This window comes from Zingiber officinale, chromosome 1A (genome assembly GCF_018446385.1).
Source record: "Zingiber officinale cultivar Zhangliang chromosome 1A, Zo_v1.1, whole genome shotgun sequence".
NCBI classification, from domain to species: Eukaryota; Viridiplantae; Streptophyta; class Magnoliopsida; order Zingiberales; family Zingiberaceae; genus Zingiber; species Zingiber officinale.
The window spans coordinates 23,690,711-23,703,056 of record NC_055987.1 but is presented as its reverse complement, the minus strand read 5'-3'; the positions used below and the strand labels follow the sequence as shown (position 1 = coordinate 23,703,056).

The 12,346-nt window shown below is 40.0% G+C and overlaps 3 protein-coding genes across 4 annotated transcripts; 1 reads left to right on the top strand and 2 right to left on the bottom strand.

Annotated features, from left to right (window-relative positions):
* Positions 1 to 6,612: 6,612 nt before the first annotated feature.
* Positions 6,613 to 7,583, top strand: LOC122001226 (cucumber peeling cupredoxin-like). Its single transcript, XM_042555867.1, has 2 exons — positions 6,613 to 6,946; positions 7,032 to 7,583. Exons 1-2 carry the CDS (start codon positions 6,796 to 6,798, stop codon positions 7,445 to 7,447), a joined length of 567 nt encoding a protein of 188 aa, XP_042411801.1. The 5' UTR covers positions 6,613 to 6,795; the 3' UTR covers positions 7,448 to 7,583.
* A 1,828-nt stretch (positions 7,584 to 9,411) lies between these two features.
* On the bottom strand, positions 9,412 to 10,937 carry LOC122020882 (U-box domain-containing protein 8-like). Its single transcript, XM_042578921.1, has one exon. The coding sequence runs from the start codon at positions 10,710 to 10,712 to the stop codon at positions 9,588 to 9,590; it is 1,125 nt and encodes a 374-aa protein (XP_042434855.1). The 5' UTR covers positions 10,713 to 10,937; the 3' UTR covers positions 9,412 to 9,587.
* A 315-nt stretch (positions 10,938 to 11,252) lies between these two features.
* LOC122020892 lies at positions 11,253 to 12,083 on the bottom strand. 2 transcript variants are annotated; one of them, XM_042578942.1, is made up of 2 exons: positions 11,767 to 12,083; positions 11,253 to 11,696 (listed from the first exon to the last, which is right to left on the bottom strand). In XM_042578942.1, exons 1-2 carry the CDS (start codon positions 11,817 to 11,819, stop codon positions 11,345 to 11,347), a joined length of 405 nt encoding a protein of 134 aa, XP_042434876.1. In that variant the 5' UTR covers positions 11,820 to 12,083; the 3' UTR covers positions 11,253 to 11,344. The 2 variants fall into 2 exon arrangements, with proteins under 2 accessions (XP_042434876.1, XP_042434866.1); XM_042578932.1 differs by having other exon boundaries at positions 11,253 to 11,682; positions 11,767 to 12,050.
* Between the last annotated feature and the right edge of the window lie 263 nt (positions 12,084 to 12,346).

The window sequence follows — 12,346 nt, the reverse complement described above, 5'->3', positions numbered from 1 at the left end:
ACTACTGCAAAGCATATATTGAAGTACCTTAGAGGCACTAGAGATTATATGCTAGCTCACAAGGCGATTAATTTGGTTCTTGTGGGTTGCATGGATTTTGACTTCCAATCGGATAGAATAATAAGTCAACCTCGGGGTTTTGTGTTTACTTTAGGAGGAAAAGTCATAACTATGGAAGAGTGATAAGCATAGGTGTTTTTCTGGACTCCACCATAGAAGCTGACAAGCCTCTGAGGTAGCCATAAAAGCAATGACTTAATAACCTCAAGATAGACTTAGATATGATTTCTAGTTTGTCCAAAGATTATTACAATTTATTGTAATAATAATGGTGCGAAACTCGAAGAAACCATGAGTCTATAAGGCAAGTAAACACAATAGGCAAGTACTACCCAATACGAGAAATTGTATAATGAGGAGAAGTTGTTGCCTAGATTGCATCAGATGATAACCTAAGGTCCTTAAGGCAAGAGCTTTTAAAAGGCATGGGAATCGGATGTATGGGTCAGATATGACAGCTTAGTCTTTTAGTATAAGTGAGAGATTGTTAGAATGTATACTAAAAACCTAGCTTTTGGTATAAAACATTTATCTAGAAAAAAGAATCACATTGGTCAAATGTCTACATTTGTAATAAATATAGTTGTTCAATTAATTTATATTGTAGATAACATGGTGTCACATACAAGATCGTAAGATCGGTAGCGATAAACTATAAATTATCTCACGACCAAAATGGAAAGGAACAAACCATTGGAATGTCGTAGTGTAATTAGGTATTAGTTTATCTTAACTATATAATTACACTAGTACACTTAGAGTGTATTGAGTAGGACCATTTGAGGTCGTTCCTTTTATACTGACTTTATGAAGGAACAAAGACCTCAGTTATTATGGAAGTGTGTGCTCTTAATCCTAATATAATAACAAGCACATATATTTGATATTTATTTCTTTAATTTATTAATAGGTGAGATTTAGTTCGATAAATCAATAAGCCCGATAAGTTGGGAAATGATATCACTTATAGTGTGTGTTGTTGATTATAGAAGGAAACTGTGTCCTAGTAATCTAGGTTGAGAATGTCCCCAAGAGGAGCTCATAAGGATTGTCATGTTAAACCCTGTGGGACTGGTCCGACATGACAATGAAGTTGAGTGGTATTACTCTTGGAGCTAGATATTAATTAAGTGAGTTGTCAGTAACTTACTTAATTAGTGGACATTTGTTATCTTAAACACAGGGAGACTAACACACTCATAATAAGGAGCCCAAAATGTAATTTGGGATTGATGCGGTAGATCAATAATAGTTCTCTAGTGGAATGAATTATTATTGATAAAATTAAGTTATGTGTTCGGGGCGAGCACGGGATGCTTAATTTTATCGGAAGACCAAAACCAATTCCTCCTCTCGGTCCCTATCGTAGCCTCTAGTATATAGAGATTTATACCCACCGCATACCCACCTTCTTACCCATCCAATGGGGCCAAAGCTGGATCCAAGCTTAGGTGGCCGGCCACTAGAATATTAAAAAGGATTTTTATTAAAATTATTTCTTATGTGGATATCATGATTTTAAAAGAGAGTTTAAAAATTAAAAAATTTCCTTTTATAGTTTTCTACAAAAGATTAAGAGAAGAGATTAATCTCTTTCCTTATTTGTAGTTTAAAATGATGGTTTTAATTTTTTGGTAAAAACTTTCCTTATTTGTAAATCATCTACATGTTTAAAAGAGAGTTTAAAATTTGAAATCTTTCCTTATTTGTTGATTAAAGGAGGATTTTAAATTTTAAGAGAACTTTCCTTTTTAACCATGTTCATGATTTAAAAGAAAGTTTAAAAATTAATAATTCTCTTTTATTAGTTTCTACAAAAGATTAAGAAAAGACTTGATATCTTTCCTTATTTGTAGATTAAAAGAGGTTTTAATTTTTAGAGATAACTTTCTTTTTATCCACATGTTTAAAAGAAAGATTTTAATTTATTAAATTTTCTTTTTATAAACCAATCATGAAGGGATTAAATTATTAGAGAAATTTTTATAAATTTCCGGAAACAAATTAGGAAGTTTTAATTCTTGTTTTAATTAAAACTTTCCTTGATTTGGGGCTTGAGGTGGCCGACCATTGTATTTAAAAAAGAAAATTATTTTTAATTAAATAATTTTTCTTTTCAATGGAAAAAGAATTACGGAAATTTTTATTAAATTTTCCTTATTTGCCAAGACCAAGGATTATAAAAGAGGGGGTAGAAGAGGCTTCAAGGTGAACGACTCTATTCTATTTTCCTTCCTCTTTTTCTTGGTGGTGTGGCCGACCCTTCTTTCTTCTCTTCTTCTTCTCTTTGTGGCCGAACCTCTTCATGCTTATGGAGTTTTAATTGGTGGCTGGATCTAGCTTGAGGAAGAAGAAGAGAAAGCCTATATCCCTTGGAGCTTGGTTGGTGGAAAAGATCTTCATCTTTTGGAAGCTTTGTGCTTGGCCGAAATTTGAAGAAAGGAGAAGGTGCTTTGGTGGTTTCTCATCTCGGAAGATCGTTGCCCACACAACGTCCGAGGTTAGAAGAGGAATACGGTAGAAGATCAAGAGGTTTTTCTAAAAGGTATAACTAGTATTTTTTCTTTCCGCATCATACTAGTTATTTTTGGAAATAATACTAAATACAAGAGGCATACGATTCTAGAGTTTCGAATTTGTTTTCGATATAGTGTTCTTTTGTTTTTCTTTTCCTTGTGATTTGATTGTCCTTTTCGGTTAACCTAAAGTTATTTTAGGAAATTAAATATTAGCTTTCCATAAAAGGTTTTGTTTAGTCGGTGGTGGTTGCTCCCATATCCAAGAAGGCCATGTGCCTCGCCACGTCAGTATTGGGAACCAATTATGGAAATTAATATTTAATGGAATTAATAACTTAAGGTGACTTGGGTCGAACGTGTTAAGTTCCGCAGGAGATCCAAGTCAAAATTAAACTTAAAGAACAAATAGATTAAGTTTTGGATCAAACGTGTTAAGTTCCGCAGGCGATTCAAAATTTAATTTAAAAGAACACATGGTAGCTAGGAAAAGGTTCAGACTTTTGTACAAAATTTTTGTACAGTGGAACCTCTAGGTTTTCCGAGTAGCAACCAACAATAGTATAATTATAAAAATTAAATTATACAACTATAAAATGAAAGAAGAGGCACAAGATTTACTTGATTACAATCTAGGTGATTGTTCATCTAAGACAAATGAAAAGCTCTAAAAGTCTCATTTGATGAAGGCGGAGAAGCCTCTTACACTCGTTGAATACTCAGATAGTTGTTAGGAAATGAATACAAGAGTTGATAATTAATTCCTAGGTCCAAGGGTATTTTTATAACCCTTGAAAAATCTTATCCGGGACCGGAAGATGCCTCCAATAAGCTGGAAGGCACCTCCAGCAAGGCAAGAAAGGATAAAATTTTATCCTTCGACAACGACAGTTTTTGCCCAGTCGAAGGTGTCTTCAAGTGATTGAAGGCGCCTTCATGAAGGGTTGAAGGCGCCTTCCACTAGAAAGGCGCGAGGGCGCCTCCAGCAGCTCCATTTTGCTCTTCCGCTGCTTGATTTGCTTGGGTAATTTCTGCCAACCGGAATAGGGCTCACCCGAACCCAATTTTTGACTTTCTCCTCGAGTAGTTTCCTCCCCGGCTTCTCATCTCTCGAACCGCCGCGTGTGTCTTTCTCGTCTGTCGATGTACTCTTTTACAGCACCTTGTCCCTCGGATGTACCGAGCCCGTCGACTCTCTTCTAGAGCCATCTTTCCCGCTAACTGCGTCTTCCGCTCAACTTCTTGTGTTCCCAAGTTCTACTTAGACACAAGGTTTAAATATACAAAACCTAACTTAACTTGATTGATCACATCAAAGCTACCACGGGTACCAACAGAGGGGTCGATTCTCACTCAATTGATTAGAGGATGCCAAATTTATTATATTAGGATTAAATTTTGACAGACACATATTTTAGAGAAAAACTCTTTTTATCCCCTAGCTAGTTATTTGGCGATCAATTATAAACTGATCACATGATTTATTTCCCTTCACATAATTTATATACGGAGGGATGAATATAATTACCTTTAATTACAATAAAGTAGAATAAAATTATAACTAAGTTGGTACTTAATAATAGATTAGTATCATAGGAGTAAGGTCAAATCTCATGGGATTTATTTTCTTAGTGACTAAGTTCCTCCCACGCTGTTTAACACTGTAATTTACCTCCGAAAGGGCGGCTTGAGGTGGACCGAGGTATCATGAGATTAGCGTTATTATCTTTTTACATGACGCGAAAAATGAAATAAGATTATATAAATCATGTTAAATCTTCCTGGTTGGCTTTGACATTTAATTTATTTGCCCTGGAATATTTTTTATGTTATCCTTGTAATTGAAAGAGAAATCTAAAGGTTTAATTTCAGAGTTGCAACTTATTCATCCCCTCTATTAGCAAGGTAGGTGCGAATTGCATAGGGTGATACGGTAACCAATGTCTTCTAATGTTTTCAGATTTGATATTGCAGCCATATCATCGATGATTTTTTATTATTATTATTATTATTATTATTATTATTATTATTATTATTATTATTATTATTATTATTATTATTGCCTACGAATACAATCAATCAAAAGTTCTATGATCTGAATTGTTTCTTTTTTTATTTCGATCGTCTTAATCAAAATCATCCATTTCACCTCAAAGTCACCATAGAGATAGAAAGTAGTAAGGAAAGAAGAAAATATCAAAAGGCTGTTTAGCTAGGGGGAAGATGGAGAAAGTAAACATGGAGAAAAGCAACTTGAAATGTGTTATATCTTGAAGGAGTTCTAAGCGATAAGGTACGTAGAATTTGTCCATCTATAGTAGTCATCGAAGCCTGTCAATCCTTTCAAGTTGCACAAGTAGATAAGTGTACTTTGACAAATAAGATGTTTATCCCATTTTAAATTTGAACTAAACTAGAGTATTGTGGATGATATTTTGTAGGCCAAACATGAACTTAGAAGGTTGACATTAATTATGATTTTAACCTTTTATCGTTGTTGCAAACTTAAATAATCCAAATTAAAAAAAAGAAAAAAAATCACGTTGAAGGATTCATATTTCTATGTCATTGATTATGTTACTCCAATTTACACTAACGATTTAACTTAAATTTTACTAAATAATAAGTAAGTTAAGTTAAATATTTTTATAATCTAATACATTTATCAAATATGTAGAGATAGATTGACAGATTTAAAGGACTTGATATCAAGATAAAATCCAACTAGATTTGAGAACTCGATAGTTGGTACGAACCTTAGATAGGTCAAAAGACTGACCTAATATATGGCAGAAAATCCGACTGGGTCCACAGGGCATAACAGCTAGCTAAAGTTCAGTTAGATCTACGTACCTGACAACTATAGAGAAGACTTGGTAGGTCGAGAGGCTAATCAATATACTGCAAGTTGATAAGTGAATGTAATTCATTAGAAGAGAGTGACTCAGTGAGGACACACCCCGATTGAGGAGACAATAAGCATTGATTCAATTTAGATTCATTTCAAAAATCTAAATTAAGACCCTGATTAGATCCTAGTCTGGAGAACAGGGTCTAAGTCATAAATTAATTATATTATAATTGTGTTAACTTTGTTTTACAGATTAAATATTTTTGTGTTGGACAAACATATTTTGTAGGGCAAAGGGAGCACAAAATGTCTCGGATGAACAGTACCTGAGACACCTTTCAGGATACGGAAGGCGCTTTGAGTACTGTTCATGGAAGGTGTCTTTGGGAGCATGGAAGGCGCCTTCAGTCAGATAAGGTAGAGACGTCGTCGACAATAAGGAGCCACTTTTTAAGGGATAGAGTTTTGTCATTGAAGGCGCCTTCAATGTTATGGAAGGCGCCTTCCATCCCTTATAAAAGAGACATTCGATCAAAGCTTCTACATCATCTCTTTTACAAACTTCTATGCATCTGTTTGTCATTCTGACTGCTTTGGTTTCTTGTTGCTGATTTGTTACGATATTTCTGCGCTCGACTATTGTTGAGAAGTCGTCCAATACCGAGCCTGATCTAAGCATCTTCGAAAGTATTAGGTAAGAAAGTTCAATACTGTACTTAATTATTGTAAAAGGAAAAGTATAACGTGTTAGACTTATTCTTATCTTTTTATACTCGATCTCCTCTTTCGACGATTCTGAAAGAGATCTTTAGTAAATTATCCATCGATAGATTTATAAGACTTGAATCTCAGAATAGGAGTCGTTGAAGATTTCGAATCAAATAAATTAATTATTTACTTATATTTTAATTTTTTAATTATATATTTTAATTTCGTCGCGTACTTAATTTTGAAAAAGAGATTTAAAAAAAAATCGTATGATTTAACCCCTCTCACATTTATCTGGATCCAACCTATTATGTGTCCAATCAATCCATAAATCATCCCAACACGAACTTCCAAATTGACTAAAAACGCGCAAAGAATGAATGATTAGTTTTACGGCAACCCGGCACACAGTCAACTCTCGCCCTCTCTGGTACAATCTGTTATATATAATTGGCCAATTTCGACGACTTTGAACTTGCACGTTCTTGAGCCAAGCAAGGCTGGATCTTACCGAGCCACCAACCACCTTCGTGCTTTTTTGATCTCTATTTAACACATTCTCTTCTTCTTCTTCTTTCTCCCATCCATCTGCTTCATAGCAGGCATTAAGCATATCCTCTGCAGCCTCTTCCACGGCATCTCGTTCGAACCAGAGCAGAAATGGCGATGCTGAGAGCTTTGGCGTCGGCCATGACAGTGGCGACCTTTTTTGAGATCGCATTGTGCGTCAACTACAACGTCGCCTGGGATCTCTCAACTAACTACACGCACTGGGTCTCCGGCAAGACATTTCGCATCGGGGATACTCTGAGTGAGTTTTTAAATCTTCAACTTATTCTCTTGTTTCAAATCTAGCTATTTGAGAGAGAGGAAACATAATGGTCCATCCGTTGCAGCTTTCAAATACCCGCCGACGACCCACGACGTGGTGGAGGTGGACAGCACCGGCTACAGCGCGTGCAACGCCGGCACTTCGACAGCTAGTGCGACGGGCAACACAGAGATCAGACTCACCGCCACCGGCAAACGATACTTCATCTGCGGAATTCCCACCCACTGCAGCCAGGGAATGCAACTCGAGATCGACGTCGTTCATGCCATGGGCGAGACCTCCCCGCCGAGCAGCTCTCCACCATCTCCTGTTTCTGACTCCACTTCCCCAGCGCAGGCACCAGCGTCCTCTACCCCACCGCCCTCGCCACTAAACGTGCCCTCGCCACCGAACGCGGCGGTGCCCGGCAGCATTACTGGGGAGGCCAAGGTGACTCTCGGATTGGGTCTGGCAACGGTCATGGTGGCTTTAGGCCTATAGATTTAAATTTCTTCATCCAATTTCTACTGGTTAAGGTTTTATTTCTTGATGGATTATACTGTTTCCATAGGTTTTGTATGGATATTGCAATATTTGTAATCTTGACCATGAAATAAACAAAAATGATTCCCTTCTATTTCTTTCTAGTAAATTTAATAGCTTGCTCTTCGTACAATTTAATCTCTTGAGAGAGAGTCAAAGTCAATATTGATCAACATGATAACCCTCCTCGCCTATTCTAACCCTCCTCGGCCTACTCTAGATGAGCCATCTCACCAACCCGCTCAGTCGGATCCATCGATCTGGTCGTCATGCTTAGTCAGACCAACTCCATCAATCTGATCGGCCCGCTCAGTTGGATCAACTCCACCGATCCGATCTCCTAGCTTGGCCAGTTCAGCTCCATCAATCAAATCGTTCTAGCTTAGTCAGATTAGTTCCATTGATCTGATCGCTCTGACTCATTCCTTTTAAACTAATTGATCCGATGCTCCTTCACTTAACGGGTCAAGCCCATCGACCCAATTAACTCAATATCCTATGGGTCGATGGGTTAATATAATATCTAGACTGATATAACACATGGACTAGCGCGTGAGTTGTCTGCATGTGGAGCAAGCTATAAATACAACACATAGGTAATGAGACGGTAAGATATATATGACGGAGATACTATGACGATATGACATTTTTCCTAATGTGGTACAACATCAAATTAATGAAGAGATAATATCATCTCAGTAATATTATAAAAGGAGTCTGCATCTACGGACCAAGATTCACATATACACATGTACAATTATTGTTCGTCTTTTCCATTTTCCTCGTCGGAAATCTTATTTGAGCATCGGAGTGGTTGAGCCGAGACAACCCCTAGCCTCCTTTCTTTTTTTTCTCTTCTCTATCTTTCCAACTTTGTTAACTCTTCGGGCAATCAACTCTCCTTAACGTTCAATGACTTAGTCAATATCGAAGACAACTCACTGGTTGCCCATCCATACGCGATCTCAAAAACAAAGTCAAAGACAGGAACTCAACGTGTGCAGATCCAAAATACAATCCTTTCAGAATCATTGACTAGCATTCCGCATTTGGTGGATCTTCTCCATCTGTAGGAGTTGAACTAATTTAAGTTATTTAAAATAAGTTTTAACTTCATCGCTGACTTTAATCATATGCCCTTCATATATTTTGAAATCTCTCATGAACTCGAGAAACAGCCTCCACATTGTCCTCAAATATAATGCATCCAGTGATTGAAGTTCAGTAAATTGCTATTATAGTCATTGATGACTTGCAACTAGCTATTTCTACCATCATCGCCAGTGACAAAAAAAAAAAAAAAAATTGCAGCATGCCAGCAACTATTTACCTTAAGCAACCGAAGAAGATCCCACAAAACTTTGTCATGCCCCTCTCATTAAAGACCTCTTTCCTATTTTATCATTCATCTATTTCCTGCTTCAGGAATCACAATTCACCCTAAACTTCAAAGCTTTGTATTCAGCATCCAGCTTCTAATAGTTCACCAATATAAACTTGCTTGTTCAACACTCCAAACCAACAACAATAAGTAGCTAAGGTATTAGCAATATCTATATCTGAACCAACAGCTAACAAAATCATTCATATCATTATGGTTTTACTTGAAATAAGAAAATTGAAACAGTTCCTTTTTATCTGATTTGAACATATTTATTATCAGCCATTATTTGCATAGAAACTCGAATTGTTACAGCCAAACTTTTCAAATCACAGTTTGAATCAAAATAAAAAGGTTAATGGTTGTAGAATGAGATGACTTGAGAATTGAGGCAAAAGACAAAAACTCGAGGTATTCCCAACTCACAAAAGGCAACAGATTGTTTCAACTCACTAGAAACCAAGAAAATGCTCATGCTCTCCTACAAGAAACAGATGATGAACTACTTTCAATGATAATCTTGAGGTCAGCATCAATGAACTAGAGGGAAACACCACTATCATATTATTTTTCCATTGCGAAACTTAGATCAACCTAACAAGTTCTGACATTTTTCATATAAACAGGATTTTTCTAGCAAACAAAAGAAAGGATCAAACTGATTTTTATTCTTTTTACAGGAGGTTTCAAGTAAATAAATCCATCAAGCAAGTAGCTTCACTGACCTATGTTTGCTGATATGCAGGGAGAGGAGAAAATTCTGAGACTACGAGCTAATTCCATGGCATTCTTCCCAATCTTTTGATTCATATCGCCGGCCAAAACAGAACAGAGGTCCAAAATCCCTTCTCCGATGGCTTCCAAAGCCATCTCTTTGCTATCGGAACAAACCAAGTTGAGCACCACGAGGGCGTGTTCCACGCCCCTTGGGTTCCCTGTTTTAACGACGACGGCCAATGCCCTAAGGAATCCTATCCGCTTCCTCATCTCCTCCTTCCCCTCTCGGCACTTGGCGAGGAGTCCTAAGACACGCACGGCCCTTTCCGACCCTTCACTAGCGAAGCTGATGAGCGCCGCCACCGCACCAGCCCGCACAGCCCGTCTCCGGTTCTCGGCGAACTTGCACAGTTCATGGAGAGCCGTGGCCGCCTCCCTCCGCTGCCGGCCGTCGCCATCGCTGAGAAGGGCTGCTAGGCTGGGAATGGCGGCGGGGTGGGCTCCGATCGTGGCTTTGTTGACGTCAACAACGGCGAGGCTGGTGAGGAAGGTAGCAGCGAGGGCCGCGACAGGGCCACCGCGGAGTGCCGAGACGATGGGTTCGAGGGCGCCCTCGGCTAGCAGACCGAGGCGCGCGTCGTCCCCGTCGAGGGAGATGTGGAGGAGGGCGCGGAGGGCCAGGTCCTGGAGGTCGGGGCGGTCGGGAGCGTCCGCGTGGCGGATGAGGACAGAGGTCCCGCCGGAGTCGGCGACGAGGCGGCGAGAGGCGGCGCTCCCGCTCTGGGCGAGGCGGAGGACGGCGGAGAGAGTAGGGGCGTCGGAGGGGAAGGAGAATCGAGAGAGGAGGAAGGAGTCGAGGTGATCTTCATCAGAGGAGGAGGAGGCGACGGCGGAAGGGCGATTGGCGAGGTAGGAGGAGATGAGGCTGCGAAGGGCGTAGTTGGGGATGAGCGAAGGAGAGGGAGGGAGGGGGACTTTAGTGACCGGGCAGGTGCGGTTACCGGCGTCGAGCCAGCGCTGGATAGAAGCGCGGTCGAAGGTGTGGCCGGAGGATAAAATCACCGGGTCCGTCATCACCTCCAGGGAGATTGGGCACCGGAAGTCATCCGGTAACTGCATCTCCATCTCTCTCTCTCTCTCTATTCGCCTTCTTCTGTGGCCACCAGGCTCCGCAGCTGCATGGAGAAGCCAAGAGAGGGGAGACGAACCAAATCTCTGAGAAACAGAAATTGGATTGACGAAAATGACCACAGATTTGTGGTGGGTTGGGGGGAAACGTGTGGAATTCTGTGTTTGTGTGAGGATTTGGAGGAGACGGAGATTTCCGAAGTATCATTTGCTGGCGTGGCGAGTCGATAAGATGTTGCGATCTCTAGTGCAAACGGATCAGTTTATGCCATGTCAGACATGGCACACGTACGGATCTAACCCGTGATTTACACGCCTGTTCAACTTCAGCACGGACCTAGTCGATCTACGTGTCAACTAAAAAAATTATTGTAAAAGAATTATTCGGCTTAGTCCAGAGGACAAATCAAAGTTACCAGATAGTAGACAAAAAATCTACGACCGAAGGTCTGAAAACTATCTAGGAAGGAGTTCCAGTGACTGTGATTCAGCATCAATTAGCAGCAGACTGAACAGGATTAAGACAGAAAACTATAGTGAAGCCTAGAACCATGAAACTTCTCATCATAGCATTAATTACAGTAGACAGTTATATGTAACATACATACATGTCTGCAACTGATGGAAGCTTAAAATTGCACACAAGCAAGAACCTCACCGGCCATGATCAACAAGATTAGCAGCACGCTGGCGTTGTTGCTCGCGGTACTATTGCTGCCGTGACGGTGGTTAGTATTGCCGCTCCTCGCCTTGCCTGCCGCAGCAGCTCCAAGGATTGGAATTGCTGATCCAGAGCCCGAGCTACTCGACGACGGCTCGTGACCCTCGCTGCCGCCTCCGTGTGTGCTGCCGCCTCCGTGTGTGCTGCCGCTTTCGCTGCTCCTTAACAACCTTTCTGCTGCTGCTCTGTTGCTACAGACCGCTGCTCTGTTGCTACAGACCGCTGCAGCTGCTTTCTCCTCATCCTCTGTTTTTTTTGGGCTAGATTATTTACTAAACAATTAATCGATCGCTAACAGGGAAGACAAGGAAAACACATGAGAATTAAAACCTGAATCGCGAATTAAACTTGTGCGTTTGGAGTGGAGTGGTTGCAGAGCGCATATATTAAAGCAAATGATGAAGAGTAAGAGCAAAGCCGATCTAGTGTTTTCCATGGCGAGGTCAGAACGGCGTATGCGTCGAGGTACGTTTCTCCTGATCTCTTCCTTCTCGACCATAACAGTTCCAGTAGTAACGTCTCCTTGGAATTTCTTGATTGGACGAAACAGGGTGGTGATATAGAAGACGGAGTGGAGTGGAGTGGCAGTGGAAGTGGTTCGAGATTAATATATGTGCTGAATTAAGTTCGGTTCTCACAGTTTTCGGTGCCGAATCTTGATTTTTTGCTACTAAAACCGACAAAAGGCATAACGAATCTTAAATTAAACAAGTGTTCTGACAAGGACACGAGCCGTGTTCTGAATTTGTTCTGCCACGCTGATAGAACACTGAAAACGCAAACAAATATCCATTAAACAAATGTTCTGAAAAGGACATCGGCCGTGGTATTAATTTGTTCCACCACGCTGATAGCACACTGATTGATTCAATTATTAAGTCCATAATCCTATGATTGTTTTGCTAGGGAC

Excerpts from the sequence above, each read along its gene's own strand:
- LOC122001226 (XM_042555867.1), top strand. The coding sequence starts at position 6,796 with ATGGCGATGCTGAGAGCTTTGGCGTCGGCCATGACAGTGGCGACCTTT. Across the intron at positions 6,947-7,031 it reads TCGCATCGGGGATACTCTGA|CTTTCAAATACCCGCCGACG; the intron begins GTGAGTTTTTAA and ends CATCCGTTGCAG.
- LOC122020882 (XM_042578921.1), bottom strand. The coding sequence starts at position 10,712 with ATGGAGATGCAGTTACCGGATGACTTCCGGTGCCCAATCTCCCTGGAG.
- LOC122020892 (XM_042578932.1), bottom strand. The coding sequence starts at position 11,935 with ATGGTCGAGAAGGAAGAGATCAGGAGAAACGTACCTCGACGCATACGC. Across the intron at positions 11,683-11,766 it reads AAGTTTAATTCGCGATTCAG|AGGATGAGGAGAAAGCAGCT; the intron begins GTTTTAATTCTC and ends CAAAAAAAACAG.